The 12,454-nt window shown below is 31.8% G+C and overlaps 2 protein-coding genes across 4 annotated transcripts in view; one reads left to right on the top strand and one right to left on the bottom strand.

The window, feature by feature from the left end:
• The window catches only part of LOC144849946 (calretinin-like), a 31,626-nt gene extending 30,325 nt beyond the window's left edge, over positions 1 to 1,301 (bottom strand). The window contains exon 1 of one of the 3 annotated variants that reach the window (XM_078707084.1): positions 1,071 to 1,301. In XM_078707084.1, coding sequence (XP_078563210.1) covers positions 1,071 to 1,182 — 112 coding nt within the window. In that variant the 5' untranslated portion in view covers positions 1,183 to 1,301. The remainder of the gene's footprint in view (positions 1 to 1,070) is intronic. The other 2 variants (XM_078707085.1, XM_078707083.1) reach the window with 2 other exon arrangements.
• Positions 1 to 12,454, top strand: part of LOC144849945 (CMP-N-acetylneuraminate-beta-1,4-galactoside alpha-2,3-sialyltransferase-like) — a 125,040-nt gene that overhangs the window by 60,738 nt on the left and 51,848 nt on the right. The window lies entirely within an intron of this gene.

The raw sequence follows: 12,454 nt of genomic DNA, 5'->3' as shown, positions 1-12,454 counted from the left end.
AAGCAAAACATGGCCGGCCACGCTGCACTATAAAAAAAACTGGATGATGCTTTTGGATAACACATACTAGATGCAAGTTTTACATTGTTAGTTTTGTGAAAAGGTATGCAATCGATTTCTAGCCTAAAAGAAGTAATTGTTGGTGAGTATTTGATATCAATTGGTAGGTTATTCTATTAGATATTTCAGTGAACATTGTAGTTACTGCAGTAACTACAGTGGAATATGTCTCTAATATTATTCTCATTTTTTAAAAGTGATTATGATCGTATTTCGTCTAGTCACCTCAGGTGAATATCTTTCCTTTTTTTCACAATGTTGTAATTATTACTATCAGCATTATGTTGAACTTTGCAAGTTTTTGTTTTACATTTTCTGACTACTTATTGGGCTAGAATCCGCTCGATATGTAAACATGATTATAAACCTACTCAACATATAAATAGTAAAATACTTATTTCACTAGAATAAGTTTCTCAATTATTCATTATTATTATATCGTTATTAAACGGCAAAAGGCGTATTGCTAATCAAAATTAGGAACATACCAATGAAACAAAACTCAGTGATCTAACACACACAAAAAAGTTTGTTCCAAAGTTGTCAATTTCTTCTAAAGGTAGCATATAAAAGCGATAAAAACAAAATGTTAGTTATAAATAATTATATATAAATTTAGATTATAAAGCCCTTCTTTAGTTTGCAAAAGTGATTTCGAAACGAAGCCTATCTTGTAAAGAAGCCCACCCAAGAGTACTTTAAGAAAAGAAACCCATGGTCTTCTTTTTTAGGTTTTACGGTATGCACTGTTTGATATATGCCGTCAATACGGCACACAACTGAATCAGTTAAAATAAATGCTTACAAAATTGTTTTATTGAAACTGAAAGCATTGGCAACAAGTTTTTTTTTTACTTTTCTAAAAAAAAGTTGCTTCATTTGAGTTTTCATTTTGCGATTTGAATTTTGTTTTCTTGATTATTCGTACGTGCACTTTAATATCCCGAATATAATTTGTAAAAAAGTAACTTGAAGAGTACATAGTATTTTAAGGATAAAATATTGCTTACCATCCGAGTCGAATTTCTCCCAGACTTCTTGGAATTGTTCCGCAGTAAATGACATACCATGAAGCTTCTCTTCGAATTTTTGCATAATTATCGATGACGATTTCTCTGCCATGTTTAATAGGTATAATTACGTGTCCAAGTCTATGAAAGATAGAAGGAGCTGTGTTACAGAAACAACTACGTTCACTAGCTATGGATGAGCGAATGGTACGGTAAGCGGCGTGGTTCGCCTGACTATATCTGCTGCTGCTAATATCGATCGATGGCTTTACGCATTGGTCGAATAGTCACTATAATCAACATATCCCGTATGTTATTACACACGCCCTTGATACGCTTCATCGACTTCAGTCACAGAATTGATAACGAAATAAAATATTATGCAGGATACGAATATTAATAATATTCCACAAGCATACCCATCGAAACTACGAAATAAAATCCTTCTTGAATAATTAAACAAACTCGAATTCAAAATTATCATAATAATAGAATATTCATTATCAGTGTCTCTCTTTTCAACTGTTATTTTACAAATCTTATAAATAAAACAATAACAGTTTTTAACATGATCTGAGAAATTTAAACAGTAGAAACTAATCGGTTACCTTTAAATAGCATTTTTTTCTATTGGTTTTCACAAAGGTGTATAAATAAGCACCCAGTGGAATAGCAATATAAAGAGTAAATGAAAATATGTCAATCAGACGAGCATAAAATGAAACTATCCAGTGATTCTATACTTCAAACTTGTACCGTGCATACAGTATTTATTTAAACTAACGTATTACTATTGGAAGAGAAAATCAGTGTAATTTTATAACGTTAACTTTATCCATAACAAACAAATCTGTGGGTATCGGTGGATATCGATAATGGAGATACAAATAAAATAATCTGAAATCTAAATCAAAACCAAAAACAGCCAGAAAGAAAGTGCCACATTTTCGGGAAACACTATTCCTTCGTCAGGGCTAATGATAGGATTTTGGGAGAAATGAGAAATATTTGGCTCCTAAATTGTATAATAAATTTACCAAGTAATTGTAATACTAGGTCTAAATCATAAACTAAATTGAATATTATTTTTTTTATAGTCTATATTTGTAAATAATGTATTTTATCGTAATGTAATGTCTTTTGTTATGAATTTTATTGGAAGACACCTGAATATCAACATGCATTAATTAATTAATGGATAAAGTTGAAATAAAAAATCAAAAAATTGTCCAAAGGGTATCAGTGGCTGTATTGTATTTTAAATAACGTCTAGGCATAAATAAATTTATGTCATTTTATTGGAAGATTGTAGGTCACATGGCATGCAATAGTACGCAATATACATACACGAAAAAAGGAAAGTTTCATTTCAATTTGAGAAAGATAAAATCATAATAGTACATTTTGAAAATGGCGTCTTCAGGTAGTTAGCATAATATCCAGACATTAATATTTCGTAAATATTGTATGATTATGCATAGTATGGTATCGAATCGTCATACCTTACATTACCGTACGCTAGTGTGGTGGAGTAGCAAAGGTGAGTTGGGTGATTCCCATTTGGTTGGGGGAAGGGGAAAAAATTGGGGAACCATTAGGCCTAAACAAGGAACCCTTTTGCTTTCGTATTGATTCAAATGTATTAGTTAGTTAGTTTCTTTCTTTTCTCAACGACGACCGACTTAGATTGTGTCTGTAAAATGTTGTGTATGCTTGTCTTGTGATTGAATTGGATTGCCACGCAGTCATTGGCAATAGGAATGGTTAAACATTAAATAAATGACTTCTTTACGTTTCTACAATATACATACATATACATACAATATACATTTGTTTAAATGATGTTTATTAGTGAAAAATTACCATCGTATTTCGCATCATATTACAATAGGCTCATCATTATTACGTCATCCTACAAGACACCTGTAAATCTGAAACCCGGTAAAATACATAATCATCCATTATCATACTATAGCTAAAAGCTACTTATAAAACTGATCAAGTTGAACCCTGGATAGTGTGACCTCAACAACTCGTCACGCATCATGTATTATTCATGCTTTACACTATCTCTTCTATTCTATTTTTGGATTACACTAAATCGAATTTACTGATTTGATATGAGCAGTACATGTTGAATTAAATTGTGACATTTTTTTTAATCTCAAAACAACATTACTTACTTACAAACTGTTTACATTTGACCGCTTACCGTTTACCGCCAACCGTTATCGTAATCCTTTTTGGGTTACGCTAATGAAGAAGTAATAGCTAACAAGAAATATTTCTTACAAAAAAACGCTGCTCGCTTAATTATTGACGTAACAGTTTTAAAGATATATTGTCCCTCTGAAAAATATTTTTTATTTCAAATTTGTTTTTGAATGTGTCATTTTAAAAAATACTAGCTTATTTTATTGCTAAGGTCAAGTCTGTGGGTCACTTCATCACGCCTAGATACTTCAAGTGTGAAGTATCCTATTACAAACAAAAACTTTCATGGACTGTTTTGATAATAATTAAATGATTATCTGACAGCGAATTACAGTATTATATAATATCATGGGACTTATAAATACCAGAAATGCTTTGGGATTTGTCGTTCAACCGTTAGACTCTTTTCCCAGACGTGTTTTGGGTCCAACAGGGGACCTATACATTATAGTGGAGTATGCATTTCGCAAAAATGTCAGTCTCTCAGTAATAAAACTGCTGCTTGCTTTATATCTGATTGCGTCATCTCTTAGCGGGCTAGAGCAGCAGCGTGAAAACGTTCCGTTTCATCTACATCTACACATTTGTTCGCTTTTATTAAATGATCTGTTTCATCGTATTTTATTAAAAAAACAGTTGTAATGTCCTTTGTTGACGTGTTTAAAACATGAAATATAATATGACACACAGCAAATTATAATCTGCGTTTACTCTTACGTGTTATTATTACTGGATATGAGTCGAATAATAAACGGGTTTTGTACAATGTCACTATTCAGTGTTTGATCTTGGTACTTAAATCAAATAATTCCAAACACCAATATTATGAGATGTTATTGACATATTAATAATTGCATTTAAAACGATTAGAAAGACGAAGTATTTTAAATATCACTAAACTAAACCACTTACCAGCAATTATATTTAGTTAGTATTTATGTATTATCATCTCGATACAAAACTCCTATTTGAAGACGTTTTGAATAACACTTTGTCTAGAATGGGACCTGTATTAAAAAACAAAATATAAGGAAAAAATAGTGACTCATATTATTACTTATTATACATAGAGCAAGACAGAGACGAGTATTTTTTTACAAAACCCACGTTTGTTAACGACAGCGTATATAATGCATTAATTATCATTATGCACTATAAAGAGCTGTCAGTGAAGTGTGATAGTGATAGTCTGTCGTCCTATCAAAAATATCGATTCAGAAATAACTACTGTAGCATTTAACTTATCTAAAATGTAATGAATGGAAAACTATCGACCTGCACATAAAATGCTCATTTTGTTCGAAAGTCAAACATAAGAATGAAAGTGACGATATCTATGTTATATTAACAACCTACTAGCTTACGATTATCAATGTTACACACAAAACCATATCGATTCAAAGACAACATGTGTGAAAAAACAGTAAACAAGCTTGTGACTACAATCAGACATGGAAAATACAAGTGAAAAGTGAAATGGGACTTCATTGATATGTCACTAAATGAATTTGGCTTTGGTAATAATATAATAAGTTGGATAAAAGTATTATACAAAGACATTGTAAGTTGTGTTATAAACAATGGTAACGATTTTATTTTATTGAAAAGAGGCCTCCGTCAAGGATGCCCCTTATCTCCATATCTATTTATCATCTGTGCAGAAGCTCTAGGCAGTATGGTCCGTTAATCAGACACCTTTAAAGGAATAGAACATAATAATTTAGACATACGAAAGCCAGTTTGCAAATGATAATGTGTTTTTTTCTCAAAGACCACAACTCACTATGCACTTTGGGCTCCAAATAAATTACGAAAAAAGCAACATTATGAATATTGGATGTATACAAAATTCAAACAAACTTCAAAGGGAAAAAAATTGTGTGGACACAATATTTCATGTAATTTTAACGATATTCTCAAATAAAATTTTCAAGACAGGGTAGAGAAAGCTGAACAAATACTTATAATAATATATGGAAACAGCGTTCACCCACTTTGGAAAAGTAAAAAATTCCTGAAACAAAAATTGGTGGAACAAAATTTTGAAAAACGCGATGATTTTTAATCTAACCTACAGAAATTTGTTTCGGTAACAAAGAATTGTCATTTTATTTATGAACATATTATATTAAATCATGTAAAAGAACCAATTGGAATTGACTCGCAATGGGAATTGGAATTCAATAAGAGATTAGACTGGAAAAATGTTTTTTTTCAAACGACACAAAGTTAGGCTAAACAAGTTTAAATTTAACTTTATTCAGCAGATAATTTTTACAAATACAATGTTGTTTAAAATGTCAGTGGACTCACCGATGTGCAATTTTTGCAATGAAATTCAGGAAACACTGTTACATATGGTTAACTGGGAAAAGGCATATATTTATATACATGGAAATATCACTAATTTAAATATTTCTAAAGAAAGTATATGTTGTGGGTTTGGTCACATGAAGAAGCAACCCGCTTCATTATAATTGTAAAGTGGTACATTGTTCGTTGTAAAATTAAGGAACAATCTCTGAATTTTAATCATTTACTTTACACTTACTAAAAATACAAAAGATCTTTATATTATTTAATAACTGGCGATATTTAATTTATGAGTATGTATTTGTTTAGAAGCCAATTTTGCAAATCATCACTTATAATTTATGCGATTGTTTATGGGTTTTTCCCTTTTTCCCCTCAAATTACTTTCTTCCTGTTATCTTGTTTTTAGTCGCGTGGACGCGACTCTATAGTTCACTATGTCAGTCGGTCTGTCTGTCTGTCGGTCGGTCTGTCTGTCGGTCTGTCTGTCGGTCCGGTATCACTATGCATTGTAGCACGCGACTTAATGGCTGTTGGCCTTGTTTTGTATATGTTTTGAAATGAAATAATAATAATAATAATAATAATAATAATAATAATAATAAAAGAAAATGTGCGAAAAACAGTAAACAAGCTTTTCCATGTCAATCAGACATGGAAAATACAAGAAGAGGAGGAATACGATAAAGAAGAAGTGTGGAGAGGAAGAATAGCAGAAGAAGCGTACTCTTTTTCTTCTTCCTCTTTTTCTTGCTCTCTACTCTTCTTCTTCCTCTCTCTTCTTCCTCTCTCTTCTTCCTCTCTTCTCTTATTCGTCCTCTTCTTCCGCTCTTTTCTTTTACCTCTTTCTTTTCTTCTTCAACATCTTTTCTCTCGTCTTTCGCCTTTTCTTCTTTATCACTGTCTTTGCATGAATTAGACGTTTTGCTTTTCTATCCTTCGCGTTTTCCAGTTACAAGTAAATGTTCAATATATACATTTATCCTATTTCTTCTGGTAAAGTACATTCTTGTCCTGGCTCTTATACGGTATGGTAATTAAATGTACCGTATGGAATTTTCCACTATAGTTTAGATGTTTGTATATTGCAGTATTATAATAACCTGCCTGCAAGTATTACCAAAATATACTACATGCACCTTTTTACCAATAACATAACGTTCCAACCCTTTTTTGTTTACACGGTAGGCCTATGTATTCGAAGAACGGGATAAGACATTAAACTGTAAAGATTCCGTACTTTAATGATAACTATGTCTCTTAATTTTAATATACAGTATCATGGCTCGGAATGAGGGTTTAGCTACCTAATGTAGTTATTATTTTAGGAAGTTATTTCCCACGAGTAAAAATGGTAATACACTTATTTTTACTTCGAATAATTATGTCCAATCGTCTGGTCAACCGTAATCAACGATTGAAGCGGATTAAACCAATAATAATGTAATGTAATCGATCATCATACATGGACTATTGATTCAGCTTTCTATAAAAATATAAAAATAATGTGCGAACATTAATAAAAAATATTATCTTTGTATCCGTATTTACATTATTTATTTGTATACGCGAAGAATCTCTTCTTTCATACACGTATTCATTTATAAGCAAACAACTTTTGATTTGATAGAATATTTTGAAACGTTATACTGTTCATGTCAATACCTGAAATATCTGCTTATATTCAAATTTTGTTTTCATAAGCGTACTGTTACCTTCAGCTAAATCACGTGCACAGGCAACGTGTTGTTTATGTTAATATGAATAATTTAATTCATCATGCCTTTTCGCAAGCCCATATTGTGAGATTATTCTCTACCCTGCAGTATGCTATTCATAATGAATGATACTTGTGGTGTTTGACGTAACTATGGGCCCAAGCAGTACCTTTTACGTCATTTATGCAATTGCTCAAATGAAATACGAGAACTCTATATTGTTTAATTTAAAGATATATTGTCCCCTAAAAAAATATATATATTAATTAAATATGCAATTGTCTGTAAAACCAGGGAAGAGTGAATCACATTTCCCTTGTCAAATAGGTTTTTTGTTAAATTGTACCGTTTATTTTGACTTTCTATATATTAAGTGATATCATTATTAAATGTTGTTATTTTTTTCTGCCGAAGAGAATAACTTTATTACAACTCCAGAAGGCCTATTCAAAGCTTGATTTTATTCAAAGTTTTAGGGGACAGTACATATTTAGCTCAAAGTAATTACATTACAATAGAACGAGAAATATCATAAGTAGAAAGTGATATTATCATGACTGTACTAATGTTGATGTTGTTTTGATTACACACAAACCCGAGCATATTCATATATTTAAACAAAAATTAATTAGTGAACATTTGGATTCATACTCAAGATAGCAATAAAACTAACAGAAGAAGAATGAAACTGAAAACTACTGCTGAGAAAATGTCTGATTAAAAGACTGAGACCACACAGAAGAACTTAGTGAAAGATACACAGACTGGATCTGAAAGTGGTAGACAAACAGACTGAATAAACGACTGAATGACTGATGAAAAGAACTGACTGACGGAGAAACTGACAGAAGAGAATAGGAGGATAGTGTTGTGCTTTTCGATAATCTCTGTATACTGATACTATTCTTGTGTTTTTAGTCTCGTGCAAACGCGACTCTACAGCTCACTATGTCGGTCGGTTGGTCGGCGGTCGGTTGGTCAGTAAACACTAACTCAAATTTGAGCACGCGACTGCAGCTATGTATATGGCCTTGTTCTGCTATGCTTCAAATTCTATGTATTCAAATCGCCAGTTTCATCATGGATGAATGATGATGATCTTTATTGACTGTAATAATGGCAAACAAGCCTTTCTAAAAGCTGCATAAATGTAAATGAATGTACAGTACTGTGAATATCAGTGTGTTGTTTTAAAGCTTCCTTATAAGAGTAAGTCATAGTTAGCATGATGATCAAAAATATATTTAATAATTAAAAGTTATAATTGGAAAACCATGATTAGAAATACATACAACAGGTGGTAATATAGTTTTCAACGGATGGTAAGATATTTAAATGTGAGGTAATTGTATGCATCATACCAATGTCATCACAATTATACTTAATACGAATGAATTATAAACATATGTGTCTAGTGGTTTGGCGTAATATACCTAGAAATTCGGGCCTCATAACATCTACAACAAACGGCCATGCGTTTTACCTATTCTCAGTAAGCATGTACACGTAGAGTATTACTCGCTCAACACGACTACTTCACCAATAAATATTTCATTAAAAATAATTCTCTGATACTTGTTTCGCGCTAAGCAACATCGGAAATAATGCCAGTATAATGCACTGAAGGTAAGCCAGCTACAGTGTACAGTATGTCCAACAGTTGTATTCATTCATATTCTGTAATTCATTGGTATCGTATATCTCATTAACATTTCCATTAACATCCCGTCAAAATTAATTTATCAGTCAGATAACGTAGAATTACACGGCTTGTAGTAATTGTATTGATAGTAATAAATCGCAGCTTCATGACACGTTCGTGCAAAACTAAAAATCCTCGATTTATGGCTACGTTTTTCTAAATTAAAAAAATTACTGCAGATTATATACACTAGCCTACCATACTTAGCTAATCTTTGTCTGCAATACGGTAAACAATACACTTAAATTGAAGACCGAAAGGTAACTTTAAAATATTAAATACGCCAGGAAATATTAGCGTCACAACATAGAAAAAGTAGCGCCATCAACGATTATTTATTTTGTACCCAATACAATTGCTAGACGTCCACCATTTCCCTCTATTTGTGTTACAAGTCCTGATTGTGAAAAATGTAATACATTTTAAGATTAATTATGATTGGCTTACATTTTATGATTGTGATTAATAATATTTGATATTGGTTATAATGTATAATAATATTATATGCCCGAAATATTGAATCATAGGACGTTGATATGTGTATTACAGTATATAATGCTATTGTATTGAAAATTCGTTGAATAATGTAAATTTTGTACTGTATTATATTAGTTTCATCTTCCGGTCGTTGATTGGAAAGATAAGTAAGACTCGACTCATTCAATTATATTTTGATTGATTTCCGAAATATGATCACGCTGGAATATGAATGAATAGTAGGAGATTAGAGGATAAACAAGACGGGCTAGGCAGGCTGCACTATTTTTTTAAAACCATATAGTTAAATATGGCATAGACAGGCTGATATGGAAGAACTTAAAATAATGATATGCTCACATTCAAGTCCATTTCCAGATAAAAAGTCTATTATAACACACCTGAGTAGATTCCTTTCATTTGATTGGAGGATTGTGGGTCACATAATTTTCAATAACTACTCTATTGAACTGTTACGTCATCGAGATTGCATTTTTCGTTATAATTAGAATGCAGTATTATTTTGCGTGTTCCTTTTTGTTGCAGATTAAGCAACTACATGGCGCGACGCGAGGCTATAGGCTGTTAGGCTGTCTGGAATGTGCGCCATCTTGGTTTACTCTGCGTCCAAAATTGGAGCGCTGCCTTTTTTAGGGCTTGGCCTAGCTTCTCGTTAAAAGTAGGTGTGTTAAAACAAATAATGAATGTTTTATATTCGTGCAATGGAACAAATAATTTCATTTGCCTCATGAAATATAACCGGACATCTTTCAGAGCATGATATTATTTGTTCCATTGCACTCATAAACTTTCATTATTTGTATATTAGTTAATAGAAAAGACACGTTTAAACCTCAATATTAAGCCGTTATTAACAGTAATTGTATCGACATCGTTAAGAATACATAATGGAATCTCAAGTTTTAACTATTTTGATAAAAAAAAATGTTTTCACTACAAGATGACGTGATGTTTCATAACTCGGTTTTATAGTTGATAGTATATTTATTTCTCATAATTTTGTTTGATCAGTATGCATATAAATCACACAAGAATAACAACGATAATATTAAATAATACACTGTAACTGTGAGGGTACTACGATATAATTAACAACCTGTTTAATGCACGGATTATATTTCACAAAATCAATACAGTAAATATTATTTTAAGTAATATTTTGATGTGCCCATAATCACCCTGGCAGTATACAGTATGCAATTGGCTGGGATGAGGTTACTGCGAGTTTGACAATACTGTATAATTATTATTATATTTGTCAGCATATGCTGTTTAGGGTCACCCACACTAAATAGGCCTAAGGTTTAATAAAAATAAAATAAATAAATTGTAATATTCAGGAAAGTGTAAAATTATGTATATCGCTTGTGTCTTCACATTATGGAATGCTTCAGTTATAATCTTAAATAAATTAATCGGTTTCGACAAACAACCAATAATTGTTTTGTTAGTACCATGCATTGTACATGGTCAATAAAATATATTGAATTTCTAAATTTTCTCACGGCATTATCATACCTGAAAACTTCTAAATAATTGCGGACATACTTCATATCTTCTGCATTTATAAGCATTTAAGGTTGGCATTATGCAGAGTAAAATTAATTTCATAACGACAGATAGGAGAGTGGATACTAGTCGATATCGTATTAATTTGTATTCATTGGATATTCATAAAAGCACGTAGCCTTCGGGTCTCCAGTACCACTGGGAAATACATATAACGAAGTATAAAAACAAACTATGAGTATTAATATTAAGTAGAAATACAAATCTGCAAGATATACATAATTTTATATTATATTTCAATAGCACGAGTAACATATATGTTTTACCTTTATTTGTGTTATATCAGGTCAGAGGTTATACAAACAAAATAGATATATCCGCGATGTACAAAACTAGAAAAAATAGCAAATAACATAACAAGAGAACAATTTTCCTGGTTAAATAAGTGTGATTTCAATCTATTTGCATTATAAAGGCAAGTTAACCATTATCTATACCATTATTATAATGCACGGTTTCTATCTATGAATTGTGCCAAAAAGGCTTTTAACTGAAATGTTTGTTACGTTTAGCGTCCACTTCGTGGCTTTAATACGAAAGGTTTATCATCTATGAGGTGCGATTGTCGCCATAATTGTTCACAAACCGAAATATAAAAGGATCTATGAATTTACGAGTGGTGGTATCGTGTTTAGCGATACAAAAGAACGTTTTTCTAGCTGGTCTATAAACGAATTTCCCAATTTTACGAAACTCTAAAGAGGTGCTGCTGCAATACTAGCACTATGCCTATTAAATGCTACTCCATAATATATACACAGTACAATATTATGTGTTCACTTTATCTTAGATTACAGTGTATATCTTAATGCAAACCGCAAGCATGTAATCTTTATCGTCACATCGAATTAGCATTTCAGCCCTACTTCAGGCTAGGATTTGTTAAAACATAACTTGAAAAGGTGAGCATTTAATAATTATGTACCGTAATCAACCATACTATAAAGATATATCTATCCTGACTTCCTTTGAACTCAGTCGCGGTATTTGTGTGATGTGTGTTTTTTTTTTCGAGAACAAGATATTGCAGTTATTGAATTGAATTTGATTCGGATTTAAGACCTGCTTGCTCCCTAATACGGTAATATGTCGTCTTGTCCGAATTATTTTACAATTTACTTCATAAGCTATGGGCACGAAAACACGAGGGGATCGTCTCCGAGATACAAAAACATGTCAAATACACAACATGTGAACAAAATGCATCCATGAATGTGACGGTTAGACCAGAATGTAACATTCAAATCAACATTGATATATTTGGTAGTTACACGTGACATACGAAGCCTATACGAATTAATTCCGTTTTGTCCACGCGCCGCGTACGAAAGCCGTACCGGTTTATTTTCAACAGCGGTGTCGAACGAAGT

Source organism: Antedon bifida, chromosome 8, assembly GCF_963402885.1.
Source record: "Antedon bifida chromosome 8, ecAntBifi1.1, whole genome shotgun sequence".
Lineage (NCBI taxonomy): Eukaryota > Metazoa > Echinodermata > Crinoidea > Comatulida > Antedonidae > Antedon > Antedon bifida.
Note: the sequence above shows the minus strand (reverse complement) of the source record. Positions and strands in the feature narration are given on the sequence as shown.